General features: G+C 45.4%; 1 protein-coding gene across 3 annotated transcripts in view; it reads right to left on the bottom strand.

Moving 5' to 3' along the window:
* The window catches only part of ENOSF1 (enolase superfamily member 1), a 39447-nt gene extending 22762 nt beyond the window's left edge, over nt 1-16685 (bottom strand). For all 3 annotated transcript variants that reach the window (XM_077974804.1, XM_015121636.3, XM_015121635.3), the window contains exons 1-2: nt 16541-16685; nt 10708-10816 (exon numbers count right to left, since the gene is read on the bottom strand). In XM_077974804.1, coding sequence (XP_077830930.1) covers nt 10708-10816; nt 16541-16624 — 193 coding nt within the window. In that variant the 5' untranslated portion in view covers nt 16625-16685. The remainder of the gene's footprint in view (nt 1-10707; nt 10817-16540) is intronic.
* Nucleotides 16686-21690: the final 5005 nt, after the last annotated feature.

Here is a 21690-nt window from a genome sequence, read left to right on the forward strand (position 1 = left end):
CATGGCGAAACCTTGTCTCTACTGAAAATACAAAAATTAGCAGGGCACAGTGGTGCGCACCTGTAATTCCAGCTACTCAGGAGGCTGAGGCAGGAGAATCGCTTGAACCCAGGAGGCAGAGGTTGCAGTGAGCCGAGATTGTGCCATTGCACTCCAGCCTGGGCAACAAGAGCAAGACTCCATCTCAAAGGTATATTCTTTTTAAAATTGCATTAAATATGTTTTTTTTTTTTTTTTTGAGTCTAGCTCTGTCACCCAGGCTGGAGTGCAGTGGCGTGATCTTGGCTCACTGCAAACTCCGCCTCCCAGGTTCACACCATTCTCCAGCCTCAGCCTCCCCAGTAGCTGTGACTACAGGCACCTGCCACCACGCCCGGCTAATTTTGCTTTTGTATTTTTAGTAGAGATGGGGTTTCACCGTGTTAGCCAGGATGGTCGCGATCTCCTGACCTTGTGATCCTCCCGCCTCGGCCTCCCAAAGTGCTGTGATTACAGGTGTGAGCCACCACGCCCAGCCGTTCTGTTCTTTTCTTTTCTTTTTTTATTTTATTTTTATTTTTATTTTTATTTTTTGTCAGAGTATTACTCTGTCACCCAGGCTGGAGTGCAGTGGCACGATCACGGCTCACCACAACCTTGACTTCCCCAGCTCAGGTGATCCTCCCACCTCAGCTTCCTGAGTAGCTGGGATTACAGGTATGTGCCGCCAAGCCTGGCTAATTTTGGTATTTTTTGTAGAGATGCAGTTTTGACATGCTGCCCAGGCTGGTCTCAAATTCTTGGACTCAAGGGATCCACCCGCCTTGGTCTCCCAAAGTTCTGGGATTACAGGCATGAGCCACTGTGCCCGGCCCCATATATGTTTTCTGTGGTTGTCATAAGAAATATCACACAAGTAGAACAGGTGTTAATCCATATATTGAGCTAAACTTCCTGAGTAGAGAACACATTGTGATTGGCTGTCACATGAAAAACAGAATCACAGATTGACAAGTTTAAATAATGTTCCCAAATTATTTTCCTATTTACTTTGTAAAGTGTTTAAACAATCAGATTCAAAACCAAACCATGCTGGTTCATGTTCCTAAGGAATAAGAAGGCTGACTTAATAGAATTTTTAAAAAGAGAAATGCCTTTTTATTATTGACAAGTATAGAAGATGCCTTGAATTCACAATATAAACTATTAAAGATTAAATAAAATGAATTTGCAATTAGCATGCTATTTGCAAAATGTTAAAATACATGAAAACACTGTCTACAAACATGAAATTTCTTACTACTGACTTTCTTATGATATACTACATTTCTCATAAGTAATTTGAAGGTTAAATTTAATTTGTGTTAGCATTACCATCAATTATTTATTTTTGGTACCTTTAATTATTATTATTATTTTTTAGAGATAGGGTCTCACTCTGTCACCCTGCCTGGAGTACAGTGGCAGGACCTTGGCTCACTCCAATCCCCACCTCCTGGGTTCAAGTGATCCTTCCACCTCAGCCTCCTGAATAGCTGGGACCACAGGCTCCAGCCACCATGCCCGGCTAATTTCTTGTATTTTTGGTAGAGATGGGGTTTCACCATGCCTCCCAGGCTGGTCTCGAACTCCTGAACTCAAGTGATCCACCTGCCTCGGCCACCCAAATTGCTGAGATTATAGGGGTGAGACACTGCACCCAGCACCTCACTGTAATCTTGAATGCCTAGTCTCAAGTAATCTTTTTGTCTCAAGTAATCTTTTTGTCTCAGCCTCCTAGTAGCTAGGACCTACACATACCACCACACCAGCTAATGCTTAAATTTTTTGTAGTGACAAGGTCTTGCTGTGTTGCATGGGGCAGCAGGTAGAGAGGTTCTAGAACTCTGGGCTCAAGCGATCCTCCCACCCCGGCCTCCCAAAGTGTTGGGACTACAGGTGTGAGCCACCACGTCCTGTGGTATTTTACTTTAAAAGGATTTCTTGGACCTGGCATTCACTCCTGTAATGCCAGTACTTTGGGAGGCTGAGATGGGCAGATCACTTGAGCTCGGGAATTCGAGACCAGCCTGGGCAGTGTGGCAAGACACCATCTCTACAAAAAATACAAAAATTAGCCGGGCATGGTGGTCCCAGCTACTCGGGATGCTGAGGTGGGAGGATCACTTGACCTCTGGACGCAGAGGTTGCAGTAAGCTGAGATTGTGCCACTGCACTCCAGCCTGAGTGACAGAGTGACAGAGCTGGACCCTGTCTCAAATAATAATAATAATAATAATAAGGCTTTCTTGTGTTGTTTAAGATGATGAATAAGTAAAGTAACCCTTTGATCCTTTGCCAATTGTAGGAAACATTTAGCCTATGTTGTGTACATGGCCACAATAATTGAATCAAGCCATCAACTTAGCTTCAAAGAAAGGAACGTATTCCAAAACATTTTGATAAATTTGTTTGGTGCTGCCATGGATTCAATAGTAAAAGTTTTCAGTCATTTAATAGGACAGTTGTAGAGGTACAGTTTTACTGTCAATAAGATCCTGAGAAGGACACTATGAAAGTGGTGCCCCAGGCTGGGCATGGTGGCTCATGTCTGTAATTCCAGCATTTTGGGAGGCGGAGGCCGGTGGATCACCTGAGGTCAAGAGTTTGAGACCAGCTTGGCCAACATAGTGAAACCCTGCCCCTACTAAAAATACAAAAATTAGCTGGGCATGGTGGCGGGTGCCTGTAATCCCAGCTACTTGGGAGGCGGAGGGAGGAGAATCACTTGAACCCAGGAGGTGGAGGTTGCAGTGAGCCGAGACTGTATTATTGCACTCCAGCCTGGGCAACAAGAGTGAAACTCCATCTCAAGAAAAAGAAAGAATGTGATGCCCCAAGTTTTTGTTTTTGTTTTTTTTCCCTTGAGACAGAGTCTCGCTCAGTCGCCCAGGCTGGTGTGCAGTGGCCGGATCTCAGCTCACTGCAAGTGCCGCCTCCCGGGTTCACGCCATTCGCCTGCCTCAGCCTCCGGAGTAGCTGGGACTACAGGCGCCCGCCACCTCGCCCAGCTAGTTTTTTTTGTATTTTTGTAGTAGAGACGGGGTTTCACCGTGTTAGCCAGGATGGTCTTGATCTCCTGACCTCGTGATCCACCCGTCTCGGCCTTCCAAAGTGCTGGGATTACAGGCTTGAGCCACCGCGCCCGGCCTTTTTTTTTTTTTTTTTTTTTTTTTGAGACGGAGTCTTGCTTTGTCTCCCAGGCTGGAGTGCAGAGACCCGATCTCGGCTCACTGCAAGCTCCATCCCCCGGGTTCACGCCGTTTTCCTGCCTCAGCCTCCCGAGTAGCTGGGACTACAGGCGCCTGCTACCACGCCCCGCTAATGTTTTGTATTTTTAGTAGAGACGGCGTTTCACCGTGTTAGCCAGGATAGTTTCGATCTCCTGACCTCGTGATCCGCCCGCCTCGGCCTCCCAAAGAGCTGGGATTACAAGCGTGAGCCACTGCGCCCGGCCTCCCCAAGCTTTTAGCACATGCCTGGCTAAGGGTGAAACAGCTCTGGGATGACTGCACACTTGTGGTCACATGTAGCAGTTAGGGCTGAACCAGCCATTCCAGGTTCTCTAGGGCTTTTGTTAATGGGATACGCAATCATTCTGGTTCAGATATTCGTTCCCTAGAATTGTGAGAAGACAGAATCCTCCTCACTCCTTGAAGGTGGATGCTCTTGAATTAAAGAAAATCTGAAGTAAGTCAGTGACTCACAGTGAGGTACACTGACACCAAACCACCGTCTTGGCGATTTGATTGTTGCTATAAATCACTGACTGAAGCATACCTCTGGTTCACGTCACAATACCAAATGCACTTAACAAAAGCTAAGGATGATCTCATCTTTATGACTCTCAGCCTTCACAAGCAGCACTTATGCATTCATCTACAGTGTGTGGATTTTTCTTGCTCAACAGGAGACTAGAATTTGTGGCATTTAATAGAAATTTGGGTTGTGAGGCCAGGCACGGTGGCTCATGCCTGTAATTCCAGCACTTTGGGAGGCCGAGGCGGGCGGATCACCTGAGGTCAGGAGCACAAGACCAGCCTGATCAACATGGTGAAACTCTGTCTCTACTAAAAACACAAAAATTAGCCAGGCATGGTGGTGTGTGCCTGTGATACCAGCTACCTGGGGGGCTGAGGCAGGAGAATCACTTGAACCCAGGAGGCAGAGGTTGCAGTGAGCCAGCCAAGATCACGCCACTGCACTCCACTCTGGGTGACAAGAGTGAAACTCCACCTCAAAAAAAAAAAAAAAAAAAAAGAAATTTTGGTTGTGGCAGGAAATTGACTTGGAAAAGAAAAAAAGGCCCTTGAAGGCAGCTTCTTGCCAACTAAACATAGGGGGTTTTCTTTTGTTTGGGTCTGCTCAGGGACTTCAATTCTCTGGAGCCTCTAGCACTGGAAGGACATTGAGTAAAGTCTGTGGGTGACTTGTGGGTGTCTGAAGTAAGAGTGGTGTCACAAACTATTAAGGCTGGGTTTTTAAAAATTTTTGTCTATTTGAAAATTCTTGCCGGCCGTGATGGCTCACGCCTGTAATCCCAGCACTTTGGGAGGCTGAGGCAGGCGGATCACCTGAGGTCAGGAGCTCAAGACCAGCCTGACCAACGTGGAGAAACCCCGTCTCTACTAAAAATACAAAATTAGCCGGGGTGGTGGCGCAGGCCTGTAATCCCAGCTACTTGGGAGGCTGAGGCAGGAGAATTGCTTGAACCCGGGAGGCGGAGGTTGTGGTGAGCTGAGATCATGCCATTGCACTCCAGCCTGGGCAAAAAGAGCGAACCTCTGCCTCCAAAAAAAAAAAAAAAAAAATTATTTCTCTGTACATCTTTTTCTTTTTTCTATATATTCTTTTAAAAACTAACTTAGTCTACATTGTACATATTATTATATATGTGTCCAAACCCACCAAATATACAACACTAAGAGTGACCCCTATTGTAAACTACAGACTTTGGGTGATCATGATGTGCCGATGCAGGTTCATCAGTTGCAACAAATGGGCCACTCCGGGCAGAATGTTGATAAAGAGGGAGGCTGTGGCTGTATGGGGACAGGGGTATGTGGGAAATGTTGATAATGAGGGAGGCTGTGCCTGTGTGGGGACAGAGGTATGTGGGAAATCTTTGTAACTTCCAGTTTTGCTGGAAGTTTTGCTTCAGTTTTAACTTCAGTTTTGCTGTGAACCTAAAACTACTCTAAAACAAATTAAGTCTTAAAAAAAAAAAATGGCTGCCTCTGGTTGCTCACGCCTGTAATCCCAGCACTTTGGGAGGCTGAGGCGGGTGGATCACCTGAGGTAAGGGGTTCGAGACTAACCTGGCCAACACAGTGAAACCCCGTCTCTACTGAAAAATACAAAAATTAGCTGGCATTATAGTGGGCACCTATAATCCCAGCTACTCGGGAGGCTGAGGCAGGAGAATCACTTGAACCCAGGAGGTGGAGGTTGCAGTGAGCCGAGATCACGTCACTGCACTCCAGCCTGGGAGACAGAGTAAGACTCTGTCACAAAAATAACTAACTAAATAAATAAAATAGGCCGGGCGCGGTGGCTCAAGCCTGTAATCCCAGCACTTTGGGAGGCTGAGACGGGCGGATCACGAGGTCAGGAGATCGAGACCTGGTTAATACGGTGAAACCCCGTCTCTACTAAAAAGTACAAAAAACTAGCCGGGCGAGGTGGCGGGCGCCTGCAGTCCCAGCTACTTGGGAGGCTGAGGCAGGAGAATGGCGTGAACCCGGGAGGCGGAGCTTGCAGTGAGCTGAGATCTGGCCACTGCACTCCAGCCTGGGCGACAGAGCGAGACTCCGTCTCAAAATAAATAAATAAAATAAATAAATAAATAAATAAAATAAAACAGAAACAGGCCAGTCATGGTGGCTTATGGCTTATGCCTGCAATCCCATCACTTTGGGAGGCTGAGGCAGTGGATTGCTTGAACTCAGGAGTTCAAGACCAGTCTGGGCAAAATGATGAAACCCTGTCTCTACAAAAAATACAAAAATTAGCCCGGCATGGTTGCAGGCACCTGTAGTGCCAGCGACTTTGGAGGCTGAGGCAGGAGAATCGCTTGAACCTGGGAGGTGGGTAGGTTGCAGTGAGCAGAGATCATGCCACTGCACTCCAGCCTTGGCAACAAGAGCAAAACTCCATCTCAAAAAAAAAAAAAAAAAATTTTTTTTTTAAAGAAAAAAGCAAAACAAAGCCAAACCCAGGTCAGGTGTGGTGGCTCACACCTGTAATCCTACCACTTTGGGAGGCTGAGGTAGGCGGATCACCTGAGGTCAGGAGTTCAAGACCAGCCTGGCCAACATATAGTGAAACCCTGTCTCTATTAAAAATACAAAAATTAGCTAGGCATGGTGGCACATACCTGTAGTCCCAGATACTTGGGAAGCTGAGGCAGGAGAATCATTTGAACCCAGAGCTGGAGGGTGCAGTGAGGCAAGATGGCACCACTCCACTCCACCCTGGGCAACAGAGCAAGACTCTGTCTCTCAAAAACAAAACAAAACAAAACAAAAAACCCAAACATTAGCTAGGCGTGGTGGCTTGTGCCTGTGGTCCCAGCTACTCGGGAAGCTGAGGTGGGACAATCATTTGAGTTTGGAAGGTCAAGGCTGCATGAGCCGTGATTGCACCACTGTACTCCAGGCTGGGTGACAGAGCAAGATCTTATCTCAAATCAATTAATCAATAATAAAAACTTTAAAAACATAAAGAAGGATAAAAAATGAATATTAATTAAGTAAATTTAACAAAGACATGATTTAAAAAAATACCCAACCAAAAACTACATTGGTGTATTCTATACATTTGAAAAACAGCCCTCCTTCTCTTTCTCACACACAAGCACTCTCTTCACAGTAACCCTATGTTTTTTTAATCATAAACGGATGATAAGGTAAGTAAGCAGAAGAACCAGGATGAGCTAATGGCATTTTTCATCTTCAGTGTGAGTGCCGTGTAACACATTTAGCGAGACTGCAGTGAGTCACCTGAAATATGTAGCAAGGTTAAAGTTAGAATGGGTTCTGTCATGTTGTGGTCTGAAAAAGGCAGAAGCCAAAAACCTTAGCATAAAAGAGTCATTAATTAAAGTCATGGAGAGATGGAAATTGATTTACCCCTGCCTGAGACATCCACCAAGACAGTGGTGTGGGGCTGGGAATGGAGGAGGGGACGGGGAGTGAAGGCCCTGAACACTGAGCTCAGCACCCATCCCAGAAGAGCTTCTTATCTATCTTAGTGCCCAGGGCCCCTCCACGTGTGCCCGAGTCGGCAAAGTTTAAAGTCTTGGCTGTTAACAGAGAGTGGGTCCAATGGCCTAACATACCTTGTAAGCTCGCTGAGTTTTATCCAACCTTTGGGGGGGTGTGTTGTAGGGTTTGCAGGATGGAGAAAGACAGCAGCTTCATCAAGTACTCAACTTACAAACAAGAGATAATTAAAGTTGCAGGATAAGCAGAAACATAGCTCACAGCTCTACCTTAGTAAGTGGTTACTATTTTGGGGAAAACTTTTTTTTTTTTTTTTTTTTGAGATGGAGTCTCGCTCTGTCGCCCAGGCTGGAGTGCAGTGGCGCGATCTCGGCTCACTGCAAGCTCCGCCTCCCGGGTTCACGCCATTCTCCTGCCTCAGCCTCCCGAGTAGCTGGGACTACAGGCGCCCACAACCGCGCCCGGCTAATTTTTTTTGTATTTTTAGTAGAGACGCGGTTTCACCGTGGTCTAGATCTCCTGACCTTGTGATCCGCCCGCCTCGGCCTCCCAAAGTGCTGGGATTACAGGCGTGAGCCACCGCGCCCGGCTATTTTGGGGAAAACTTTAACAGTAAATTGTTTACTTAATAGAGAAAAGGGGGACTGACTCACAGTATGGTCTCCTCTCTCTGCCTGGCAAATTCCTGTTGGCTCTTCGAGACTCACCTCAAAGCAATACTTCTGCTCTGAAGCCTTCCCTGAGCCGTTTGGACAGAGTGAAGATAATATGGGTTAGACATTCTGCACAATTTTCATGTTGAAATGTAATCCCCAGTGTTGGAGGTGGGGCCTGGTGGGAGGTGATTAGATCATGGAGGTGGATTTCTCATGAATGGTTTAGCACCATCCCATTGGTACTGGCCTTGAGACAGTGAGTTCTCGTGAGATCTAGTGGCTTAAAAGCGTGTAGCACCTCCCCACTCTCTTTCTCTTGCTCTTGCTTTCGACATAGGACGTGTCTGCTCCCCCCTCGCCTTCCACCATGACTGTGAGTGTCCTGAAGCTTCCCTAGAAGCTGAGCAGCTGGCACCATGCTTTCTGGAAAACCTGCAGAACCATGAGGCAATTAAGCCTCTTTTTCTTTATAAATTACCCAGTCTCTGGTACTCCTTTATAGCAATGCAAGAACAGCCTGGCTTGGAGTGGTGGTTTGTGCCTGTAATCCTACCACTTTGAGGGCCCAGGTGGGCAGATCATCTGAAGTCAGGAGACCAGCCTGACCAAACATGGTGAAACCTTATCTCTACTAAAAATATAAAAACGAGCCAGGCATGGTGGTGTGTGCCTGTAATCCCAGCTACTCGAGAGGCTGAGGCACAAGAATTGCTTGAACCCGGGAGGTGGAGGTTGTAGTGAGCGAGATTGCGTGACTGCACTCCAGGCTGGGCAACAGAGCAAGATTCTTGTCTTCAAAAAGAAAAAAAGAACAGCCTAATATATCCTCTCTCTGTAAAACTTGTACATAATTTTAAAAAATAGTCATTCTCAGACTGCATTATGATCATGTCTTTTATGTCTACTTCCCCAATAAGTTTGTGTGCTCCTGATATGTGGGATTCTGTTTTCTTCATCCTCCTTCAACTTTTTTTTTTTTTTTTTTTTGACAGAGTCTCGCTCTTTCACCCAGGCTGGAGTGGAGTGGCAAAATCTCGGCTCACTGCAAACTCCAACTCCCAGGTTCAAGCAATTCTCATGCCTCAGCCTCCTGAGTAGCTGAGATAACAGCCACGCATCACCACGACCAGCTAATTTTTGTATTTTTAGTAAAGACAGGGTTTCACCATGTCAACCAGGCTGGTCTCGAACTCCTTGACTCAAGCAATCTGCCCGCCTCAACCTCCCAAAGTGCTGAGATTACAGGCGTGAATCACCACGCCTGGCCTATCTTTCTCTTTTTAAAATTACTTCAGTGCCTGATGCATGGCAGCACTCAGGAGAAGTCTGCAGAAAGACTGACTTGCCAGACAACTGACCGCCAGCCCTGTGAAGAGCAGAAACAGCAGCCACCTGGGCAGTGTCCGTTGCAAGTTCAAGGAAGGTTCCCTTGCCATTCACACATACACACACTCAAACTCACACACTTCTTTTATATGCTTAACAATTTAAAATCTCTCAATGGGCCAAGATTTTTTTCTACAACTACTCAGAGTGCTGATGGTGCAAATGTCCATGGGAGAGGTATCACAATACCACCAAAGTTAGAGAAACTCTATCCCCTCCTTCTAGACCCTTACCCTTCAATCTATCATAATTTGGCTTCAGCCCTTAATAATCCACTGAAATTGACCTGGCAAAGGTCACTGTTTTGTGCTTCTTGAATTTTGTACCATGTGCAGGTATGATGTGTTCAAAAAGAGTTGCATTTAAAAGTTCTGAAGAGAAAGTGCTTTGGGCAGTCAGGCGATTCTGCCATGACTTGCTGGGTATCTGCCTGTGCCTCAGTTTTCTTCTCTCTAAAAAATGAGATGGCTCAAGATCACCATTGAGATCACATCCACCTCTGAGAAAAGTTATGTTCTGTATCTTGTTTAAGAAAATAGAAAATGCAAATAAAAAAAGAATGACGTATACACGGCTCAGTATGTATCTTAGATTGGGCGGGGCCAAAGCCCTTTTTTGCCATGAAAATAGTGAACTTGAAACCAATTTGGTGTGAAATATTTTGAAAAGGCTGGCTGCGGTGGCTCACACCTGCAATCCCAGCACTTTGCTAGGCTGAGGCGGGCAGATCATCTGAAGTCAGGAGTTCGAGACCAGCCTGGCCAACATGGTGAAACCCCGTCTCTACTAAAAATACAAAAATTGGCTGGGCGTGGTGGTGGGTGCCTGTAATCTCAGCTTCTCGGGAGGCTAAGGCAGGAGAATTGCTTAAACCCAGGAGGCAGAGGTTGCAGTGAGTTGAGATTGTGCCACTGCACTCCAGCCTGGGCGACAGAGTGAGACTCTGTCTCAAAAAAAAAAAAAAAAAAAAGAAATATATATATAAAAGTGAGTAGACTCACTGTGCACATCACAATGAGCCTTTTTTTGCTGTGGGAACTCACATCTCCTCCCTCTCCTTGCCCTTGGTTACTCACCCACGGCAGGTTGTTAAAGCTCGACAGTGGCCCCGGGTGAAAGGCAGGTGAAAAACATCCTTGTAGCTGTCATTTGACACAGAGAAACAGACTAAAAGTCAAGGATTTTCTAACAGACTAGAGATGATTACAAGGAGAGAGGCCAAATTCTGTCACTTTTAAATTTCTCCCAGTGAAATAAATAACAAACCATGAAACACTGTTTTTACTCACTTTGAGCAGTTAAACACAGAGAAAAACAAGATTGGAACTGAATCTAAATCAAGATTCTAATGAATCTAAAAATCTAAGTTAGAATCACATCTGAAAATTAAGCATTCTGGAACCTTGAGAGAATCTTCAACTCACCAACTTCAGTGCCTTTTCCCAGAGTGAAGGTGATTCCACACCCCTTGATTCCATCTTCTGCATCAGTTTCTATGACGACATAGGCGGCTGAGTAGTCAGGATCCGTGTGCTGCAGGAGAGAATTCCCCGCCGAAACAATGCCAGCATGAGAAACCCGAAAAGAACCATGAGAATGATGTCACATGAGGACAGACAATGCCACAGGGGCCATGCCACAAGAGCTCCCACAGAAGGAACTGTTGCTATACCCCAAAGAAAACAAAGGGCTCTGAATGGAGAAAAGGAATGTCCTCCTGAAAGATCCAAAGTGTTTCAATAAGTGCAACGTATACTTTTTTTTTTGAGACGGAGTTTTGCTCTGTCACCTCGGCAGGAGTGCAGTGGCGTGATCTCAGCTCACTGCAACCTCAGCCTCCCAAGTTCAAGTAATTCTCCTGCCTCAGCCTCCCAGGTAGCTGGGATTACAGGCACATGCCACCACACTCGGCTAATTTTTGTATTTTTAGCAGAGACAAAGTTTCACCATGTTGGCCAGGCTGGTCTTGAACTCCTGACTTCGGGTGATCTGCCTGCCTCGACCTCCCAAAGAGCTGGGATTACAAGTGTGAGCCACTGCACCTGATCGCAATGTATACATTTTTATCACCTGCTTTCAATTAGGTCAAAAAGTGAGGCTCATTTTTATTTATGTATTTATTTTCTAAATAAAAAAATAGAGATGGAGTCTTGCATGTTGCCCAGGCTGGTCTCAAACTCCAGAGCTCTAGTGATCCACCCGCTTAGGCCTTATCTTAAAGTGCTGGGATTACAGGCATGAGCCATCATGCCCAGCAGCGGCTCAATTTTAAGCCAAGGAGTTTTCACTCGCAGCTATCTCTGTCAGCTCTTTGAACAAAGTTACATTCACAAGCAGCTTCAAATTGAACAAGCCAAAGGTTCAGAAAACTCTTACATAAAATTGGACTGATCTCACAGCAGTTTATAGCAGGGCTGAAAACACAATGGCTCAAGGTCAGACACCAGTGGGGGAAAATGAAGAAGTAAAGCTTCTAGATGAATTCGCTCTTTTTTTGTTTTGTTCTATGTCACGGAATAATGGAGACCCCGAAAAGCCAGGTAGAAGATCTGAATGCATTCTTAAAGAAGAATTTTGCATAAGGCTATAACAATTTATTACTGTTATTATTCTATAATATTTATTGTGCCAGACACACTATATTCTAAGAGCTCTACATGGTTTAATTTAATCCTATAACAGTATTATCAACTAGGTGCTCTTATCCCTATTAGAGAAGAGGAAATGAAGTTTTAAGGAGGTTTAGTAATTTGCAAAAGGTCACACAAGTAAATAATATATTATTATTATTATTATTATTATTATTATTATTATTGAGACTGAGTCTCACTCTGTCCTCCAGGCTGGAGCGTAGTGGCATGATCTTGGCTCACTGCAACCTCTGCCTCCTGGATTCAAGTGATTCTTCTGCCTCAGCCTCCCAGCTGCACAGGCACCCGCCACTATGCCCAGCTATTTTTTTTTTTTTAGTAGAGATGGGATTTTGCCACATTGGCCAGGCTAGTCTTGAACTCCTGACCTCAGGTGATCCACCTGCCTCGGCCTCCCAAAATGCTAGGATTACAGGTGTGAGCCACCGCACCCGGCCACAAGTAAATTATGAAGGCAGATTGTAATTCCCTGTATTGGGGATGTTGTGGCTGAGGGAGCTGTATGTGATGGATGGGAGCCCTGAGTCTGGTGTCACAGCCCAGTGGCAGGAAATCAGTGTGATGCATCACTGAGCACCAACTACGTGTCAGAGCTGGTGCAGCTTGCAAGGGTGTTACAGATATGTCTGCCCTTGAGGAGGTTACATTTGAGAAGACCTGGTTATAGGACGGGCATGGTGGCTCATGCCTGTAATCCCAACACTTTGGGAGGCCAAGACAGGAGGACTGCTTGAGCCCAGGAATTCAAGACTAGCCTGGGCAACAAAGCGAGACGCCATCTCTAAAATAAATAAATAAAAAGACATGGTTACAAAAACCTTAATAATATAAGGCAGAACATGCTAAGGCCTGGGAGAGATGCAAACTATGAACGACCGGCAGAGAGCACTGTTAGCTGAATGTGCTTCTTGAAGCGGGAGAAGGCTTTACGATGAAGACAGAATCTGAGCTGGCCGGTCGAGGAAGGGGAGCTTCTCAACAGTGGCAAGGGGAGTGAAGGGTCTGGGAGGGAGGAATATCTCAGGTGAGGTAGCAGCAGCAGTGCAGAAAGTAAAGGGTTCAGAAGAGGGAGAGACTGGAGTGTATTCAAGGGTTGGTGCCCATCCTGGCTTGGCTGAGCCACTGGGTTCCTGAAGGAGTTGAGCGATGAGGCTGAGAAGGAGACTCCAAGAATTAAAGACCCATCGACAGTTGCTGGGTTCCAAGAAGAGGAAGCAATGGAAAAAGGAAACCTTTCACTGAAGCCTCAGATGAGGGTCAACAGGACGAGATGAGCCAAAAGTGACTTGAAGCTTTTGGATCCCTGTGATTAGCAGAATGATCCAAGATGGGTCAGGAGGGAGGGGCGGCAGGGTATGGAAGATGACTTCCGATTTAGACAAACCGCGTTTTGCATGAAGGTGAAAAACCTAACAGGAAGTATCCAGACCTATGGGTTAAGGAGGCAGCTCTGGAAATGAGATCTGGGAATCTCCGGCATAAAGGGCGGCACCAAAGCCAGAATGCGGAGAGGGTCTTCATGGGAATGTGCAGGGAGATGGGGAAGATGCTGAAGCCTGAGTCTGAGAGAGGGAAGAAGGGGCCAGTGGAGGAAGGAGGAGCCGTCAGAAAGGCAGGAGGCCATGAGGGGAGAGAGCCCACGAAGAGGTGGCTGACAGCAGAAAAAGTATCCGAGGGTAAGGACAGGCAAAGGAGAAATAACAGGGGCAATTCACAGAGAAGAAAGGAACATAAATCGATTTCAGATTAAGAAGGAGGTAAGCCCAGCATAGTGGCTCATGCCTGTAATCCAGCACTTTGGGAGGAAGAGGCAGGTGGATCACCTGAGCTCAGGAGATCGAGACCAGCCTGGACAACATGGTGAAACCCTGTCTCTATCAAAAATACAAAAATTAGCCGGGTGTGGTGGTGCACACCTGTAATCACAGCTACTCCAGAGGCTGAGGCATGAGAATCATTTGCACCTGGGTGGCAGAGGTTGCAGTGAGATGAAATCGCACCACTGCACTCCAGGCTGAGCGACAAGCGAGACTCAGTCTTTAAAAAAAAAAAAAGCAGGAGTCTTTAGCAGATTTTGAGGATAGCTTTATTGCTCTTTCTTGAAAATATCCTACTTGTGATCAGGGAGGCTCACTTTGCTGCTAAGTGCTGATGGTCCAGCATGCCTCAAGGGCAGGTGAAGCCATCTCCATGGTGAACTGCAAAGCAGCTCATTCTAAAAGATGGCACTTGAGAGTTGGCCCACAACATGCGCCCTATGTTCCCAAGATAAAATGCTTAAATATTTATGAGCTTGCAATACAGGCATTAGATAATGTCTCCTCACCATGTGTTAGACACCACTCAGGCCCAGAGGCAAATTCCATTTCTTGAATTATTCTACAGTAAACCAGGCTGTCTTTTGAGACAGGGTCTCTGTCTGTCACCCAGACTGGAGTGCAGTGACACAATTACAGCTCACTGCAGCCTCGACCTCCCAGGCTGAAGAGATCCTCCCACCTCAGCCTCCTGAGTGGCTGGGACCACAGGTGCACGCAACTAAGCCCAGCTAATTTTTGTATTTTTTTTGTTGAGACGAGGTCTCACTATGTTGCTCAAGCTGGTCTCGAACTCCTGGGCTCAAGCGATCCACCTGCCTCGGCCTTCCAAAGTGCTGGGATTATAGGCTTGAACAACCACCACGCTCAGCCAAACCAGGCTGTCTTAACATTTCACAAATCCAAAGTCAAGTCTAGATTAGGGGTTCCTTCTGCTTCAGTTTCCTCAGAGGGAATATAATTACAGCCAACCCCTCCTTTTTTCTTTAGAAACAAGGTCTCACTGTGTCATCCAGTGCCCAGGCTGGAATGCAGTGGCACGATCATAGTTCACTGTAATTGAACTTCTGGGCTCAAGTGATCCTCCTGCCTAGGCCTCCACTTAGGATTACAGGTGTGAGCCTCCTGCCTGGCCTATAGCCAACTTTACTGATGGCCTTCTCTGAGCCAGGCTCTTTACAGGTATCTCATTTACAGGTATAAAGTGAATATTATTATACCCATTTTACAGATGAGAAACCTAGGCTTAGAAAGATTGTGTGACTTACCCACAGCTGCTAAAGCTTCACAGAGGCAAAGGCAGTTGCATAAGATTGAGTGGATTCTATAAGACAGTAAAATTTCAAACATTTGAGTTCCATAAAGGATTGCCTGCTGGGTGTTTAAGTCATTTACCAACATCATATAAGAAAGGACACATGAAGATTTTAAAGAGGATGACAGCCTGGGCCCTGTCAAAAAATACAAAAAGAAGCTGGGCTTCATGGCGCACACCTGTAGTCCCAGCTACTTGGGAGGCTGAGGTGGGAGGATTGGTTGAGCCAGGGAGGTCAAGGCTGCTGTTAGCCATGATAGTACCGCTGCACTCCAGCTTGGGCAACCAATAAAAGACACTGCCTCAATAAATAAACAAATAAATTTAAAAAATAAAATAGAATAAAATTTTAAAAATGCAGGATGAACTTAATCTCAAAAAGGACATTCTTTTGCATTTAAAAACTTTCTTTAATGAGAGGTCTATTTTTATAAAACATTTCAGGTACAGAAAGAGTATAGATAATGTAATGAACACCAGCTTGCCATCTACCCAGTTTAGGAAGTAAAACATTACAGTGGGAATTAGAGACCTCGTGGTCCCCTCCGTGACCCCATTTCCTTTCCTCCCTACTGGTAACCATTTTCCTAACATTGCCGTTCCTCACTTCCCGGCATACTTTCACACATTCACTACATGCCCATACAACTCTGCTTTTCTAGCGCGGCCAGTCTCATCAGTGGACCAAGACGGGCACTGAGGACCTAGAGGGGAACAGGCTGCCTGAAGACCCTGCACAGTGTTTGGGAAACACCGCTCTAGATGGGGGAGGGGAGGGAAGGCCTGACGTTCTAACACCCTCAGTAAGCAAAAAAGACCTTCAGTATTTAGGTAGGAGTCAGAGTTCCTGCCCTTACTTTATTACATCTCTTAAGACTGATACTTGCATCAATCCTTTCTAACCATGTTTGAGGGTAATTTCATGAGACCTCCCTCTCATGTGACCCGGTTATCACGCGCTTGCTTTCTCAACCCGACTGTGACACCTTCATTTCATGGACGGGTCCAAAAGACCCAGAGGTTTGGATCTTCTCCAAGTCACACAGCAAGTTGCGGAGGCGGGATCACCACTCCAAACTCCCAGCCCCGGCCTTCCTGTTCTCCCTCACCGTGAACTCCGTCGCGTTCAGGGTACAGAGGAAGCCAGCTGGCGCTGTGCTCTAGGGTTTCATTGGCGGGAACCCAAGAAAATAATTTTGCTGCTATTGCCTATTATGCATTCTACCATTTCCAGCAAAATGTGAGTCGTAAAAGTAAAACCAGCATATTCTAAACTCCAGCAAAGAAAAAACCCAGGAGAGTGGAAAGTTTCTGGATACTTATACAATTGCTCCAAGGCATGAAAAACGGGTGTCTGCTCCAGGCGCGCCTCCCACCGTACAGAAGCAATGGGTTCGAAGTCGGGAAGCTACCCGGGGCCTGCAGGTCTGCAGTCGGCAGGGCGAGACGGACCCGGGCCGCAGGTCGCCCTTACCATGGCGTCTGAGCCGTGGCCCCCAAGCGACGTCGGGAAGCGCACGTCCCGGACCGAGAGCCGGGAGATCCTGCCGCGCACCATGCTCCCCGCACCCCGCAGCCGCGCCACCCGTGCGGTCAGGAGTGGTCGGGATCCCCAGTGCGCGGCGGGAGGGCGGGAGCGCGGCGAGGCGGGGCACCGTAGGGGCATAGAGGGCGCTCATTGGCCGCGCGGCCGCACCTCGTGAGCTTGGCCCCACGGGAGCTCCAGTCCCCGTTCGGGGCTCCCCGCGGCGCGCTCCGCCTTCCGCAGTTCCCTTCTCAGCCTGGAAGGAGCTGACCCCGCCAGGGGTCGCTCAGGGCCGCCGCGGAACCTGGGCGGGCAGGAGGCCTCGCGCCAGGTGGGCACCTCCGCGGGACCCTGCTCGGCCCGAATTGAAGACTCATGAAGGGACTTGCCCGGGAGCGGCGCCCTGGAGGGAGACGTCGGGTCTGAGCGAGTGCATTTGCTCAGCGGCAGATTCCGGCCAGTGGCTCAGCTCCCGACCCGAGGCCGCAGGTGTCGCCAGCGTACCCAGGAGAGCAGTGCGCTAGAAAATGCTAGGTCTTTTTAAGTGCCCACAGTCTCAGTTTGCCACCTGATAAATTAAGAGGCAGGTCATCATTTATTACACCCATACCGATGCAGGGTGTTTTAAAGACCTTACCTCAGCCTGTAATGCCAGCACTTCGGGAGGCTGAGGCGGGCGGATCACCTGAGGTCAGGAGTTTGAAATCTGCCTGGCCAGCATGGCGAAATCCCGCCTCTACTAAAAGTACAATAATTAGCAGGGTGTGGTGGTGCGAGCCTGTAATCCCAGCTACTAGGGAGGCTTGAACCCGCGAGGCAGAGCTTGCAGTGAGCCGAGATCAAGCCGCTACACTCCAGCCTGGGCGACAGAGCGAGACTCTAAATAAATAAATAAATAAATAAATAATAAATAAATAAATAAATAAAAAGGCTGGGCGCGGTGACTCGCTCACGCCTATAATTCTAGCAGTTTGGGAGGCCGAGGCGGGCGGATCCCGAGGTCAGGAGATGGAGACCATTCTGGCTAACACGGTGAAACCCTGTCTCTACTAAAAATACAAAAAATTAGCCGGGCCTGGTGGCGGTCACCTGTAGTCCCAGTTACTCGGGAGGCTGAGGCAGGAGAATCATTTGAACGTGGGAGGTGGAGGTTGCGATGAGCCAAGACTGTGCCACTGCACTCCAGGCTGGGCGACAAAGCGAGACTCCGTCTACAAAATAAAAATAAAAATAAAATTTAAAAATTAAAAAAAAAAAAACAGGGGCCAAGAAAATTCAATGAGTAAGGCAGTCTTTCCAACAAATGGTGCTCGAACAATTGAATATCCCTATGAACGAACAAAACAACCCTGGATCCTTACCTTATATCATACACAAAAATCATCTCGAAGTGGAATATAGATCCAAATTTTAAGAGCTAGAATTACAGAACTTCTCAAGAAAACACAGGAGAAAATCTTTTTGTACTTGGATAAAACAAAATTTCTTAGGACATTAAAAGCATGAATCATAAAAGAAAAACATTGTCAATTAAATTATCAAAATTAAAAATGTTTTCTCTTCGATAAAAACCATTAAATAAATGAAAACGCAAGCTGTGATTGAGAGAAAAATACTTGCAAAACATCTGTTAAAGGACTTGTATGCAGAATATTGAAAAAATTACAACTCAGTACGATGACAACTTGATATAAAAAATGGGCAAAAGACTTCAATAGACATTCCACCTAAGCAGATATATGAATTTGAAATAAGCTTATGAAAAGACTCAACATTATTAGTCATTAGGGAAACGCACATTAAAACCACAGTGATGTACTACTAACACGCACCAGGATGGCTACAATTAAAGTGACTGGCAATACCAAGTATTGGCAAGGATGTGAAGCAGCTGGAACTCTCATACATTGCTGGGGGAGTGTAAAAGGGTACAGCTTCTTTGGAAAATAGGTTATCAGTTTCATAGAAAGTTAAACATTCATGTACTATACAACTCAGTAATCCTACTTATAGGTAATTATGCAAGAGAATTTAAAACCTATGTTTAAAATAAAAACTTGTATTTGAATGTTCATAGCAGCCTTCTGATAGCCTAAAACTAGTAACAACCTAAACATCCATCAACTGGTAAAAGGACAAAACCAGGATGTAGTACACATCCATACAATGGAATATTACTGAGCCATAAAAACATGAATCTCAAAAGCATTATGCTAAACGAAAGACATCAGACACATTGACTACATATAATTCCATTTATATAAAGCCCTAGAAATGTACAATTACAGTCACAGAAAACACTCAGCGGTTGCCAGAGGTCAAGGTGAATGGAAGAGGTTGACTGTAAAAGGGCATAATGGAATTTTCTGAAATGATGGAAATGTTCTGTGATTCTGGTAGTGGTTTCATGGCTGTATACATTTGTCAAAAACTCTAGTGGTACACTTAAAATGGTGAGTTTGTTGTATGTAAATTATACCTCAGTAAAACAAAAAATATTGCTTTGGGGTGCTGCCTCCTCTTTGAATTTGATTCTAAGTTTGAATTTTCTTTGAAATTGCACTTAAAACTGCAAAAATGTTCTCTTGTATTTCTTTTAGATTGGGTTTCTTCTGGTTCCACGAGTTTTTCAAAATTTCTGCTGAAGTGATACCACCCTTTTCTAACTTTCTAGCAATTACAAAGATTACAAAAACCAACCAAACCAAATTTGCCATCTAGTTCCACGGTATATCCTCTCAGTGTTTTAGGAGACTAAGACTTTCCATGAAAATGGTGCAATTATGATTGAATAAGTGGAATTTAATAAACTTTAAGGGCCACACCACTTTAATTCAGTTATTAGAATCACTGTCAACCTTTTTGGTCAACTGCAAAGTTTTTATTTCTCTCATCCCTATTGTCACAGGCTAGTGACAATTTTTTACTTGGATTTTCAAAGTCCTCCAACTTACTCAAGTTAACTTGACCTTTAAGATCGCAGTGGAGCTGGATTGAACCCCTATGCCATGTCCCTGTGAAATCCAGTGTCTCTCCAAGTATCTCTGGAAGTACTTGGTAGTCTTTTCTTCTACTGACCTGATTTATTTCCTGAATTTATTTCCCCATTGCATTTAAGCTAGGTTATGAAATCCATCCCTATCCTTTTTTGTAGCTTGTCATTACACCTTCTGGCCGTGACCCCAATCCCTTTTCTTTCCTAAGGTCACTGACTCACGGTTGTGTGTAGCCGATTTGCAGGAAGGTTTGGGGTAGCAAGGACTCTGCAAGGATCTTAAAATTGAATACCGCCATCTGTTTCTTCAAGGTCCCAGGGGCCATTCCTGCTACTACAGAATTTTCACATATTATCTACTTAGCTTTTATTGTTTTACTAAGTGTCATTTCTAGTTCTATTTTTTTTTTTGAGACAGGGTCTCACTCTGTCACCCAGATTGGAGTGCAGTGGCGCGATCGCAGTTCACTGCAGTTTCTACCTCCTGGGCTCAAACAATTCTCCCACCTCAGCCTCCTTAGAGGTTGGGACCACAGGTACGCACCACCATGCCCAGCTAATTTTTGTACAGATGGGGTTTCGTCATGCTGCCCAGTCTGATCTTGAACTCCTGGGCTCAAGCGATCCTCCAGACCAGACTCCCAAAGTGTTGGGATTACAGGCATGAGTCACTGCACCTAGCCTCCTTCCTATTCATTTTAAAATTCAACTCGTAAGTTATTGAATTGCAGTATAACAGCTAATTGAACATTCTGTCCAACAGTTTTAGAAGAAATGGTTTACTAATATTGGAAAAATAGACACTGAAAAACTCATTTAAAAAATATTTGTTTTGGGACAGTTGTGGTGGCTCACGCCTATAATCCCAGCATTTTGGGAGGTCGAGGTGGGCGGATCATCTGAGGTCAGAAGTTCGAGAGCAGCCTGGCCAACATGGCGAAACCCTGTCTCTATGAAAAACACAAAAATTAGCTGGGCATGGTGGCATGCACCTGTAATTCAAGCTACTCGGGAGGCTGAGGCGCAAGGATTGCTCTAACCTGGGAGGCAGAGGTTGCAGTGAGCCAAGATCGCATCACAGCACTCCACATTGAGTATAAAATGTGCCTGGCCCTTAAGTCACATTTTATACTCAACTTCCAAATGAATTAAAATGCTTTTTAAAAAGCATAACCTATAGGGCTGGGTGCAGTGGCTTATGCCTGTAATCCCAACACTTTGAGAGGCCGAGGCAGGTGGATCACTTGAGCTCAGGAATTCTGAGACCAGCCTAAGCAAATGGCAAAACCCTGTCTCTACAAAATATGAAAAGTTAGCCAGGCAAGGTGGCTCACGCCTGTACTCCCAGCTACTCGGGAGGCTGACGTGGGAGGATTGCTTGAGCCTGAGAGGTCGAGGCTGCAGTGAGTCATGATGGTGCCACTGCACTTCAACCTGGGCAACAGAGCAAGATCCTGTCTCTCTCTCTCTCTCTCTCACACACACACACACACACACACACACACACACAAGCACAAACTATAATACAGATAGATGAATATTAATCTTGGGGTAGATGAGGACTTCTAAGCATAAAAAAGGAATGAACAGATTTGACAATCTACAAATGTACAACTTACATGTCAGAAATTATATGGAAAATTAAAAGGCAAACAGGAAACTAGAAAAACATTCTTAAATTGAGGAACTGTTGGTATACTACAAAAATAAACGTTTACTAAATGAGGTGTTTTAGAAATCAGAGAAAAAGCCAATAATTTTAGATAGTAGTAAACGGTAATTAACACTATTATCTTATTGAAAATAAATGCTTTTGAATGACCATTCAAAATTTAGTACTATTTTATTTTCATTATACCTATATAATAAAATAATTATAAAACACACAGAGATAAGGCTATTTTCCTTTTTTAGAAAATTAAGCCCCTTAATTTATAATAAAACTGGTCATTCTATTTTATATTCTTTACAGAGATTGTGAATAGCTCCACTCAGATTACTTAGGTTTCTGCATTAACTGTATTTGCTGGTATAATTTTAAAAAGAAGAAAATGCTTATAAAAATAATGTCACTCACTTGACATAGAAAATTGACCACAAAGAA

Source organism: Macaca mulatta, chromosome 18 (assembly GCF_049350105.2).
Source record: "Macaca mulatta isolate MMU2019108-1 chromosome 18, T2T-MMU8v2.0, whole genome shotgun sequence".
Classification (NCBI taxonomy): Eukaryota; Metazoa; Chordata; class Mammalia; order Primates; family Cercopithecidae; genus Macaca; species Macaca mulatta.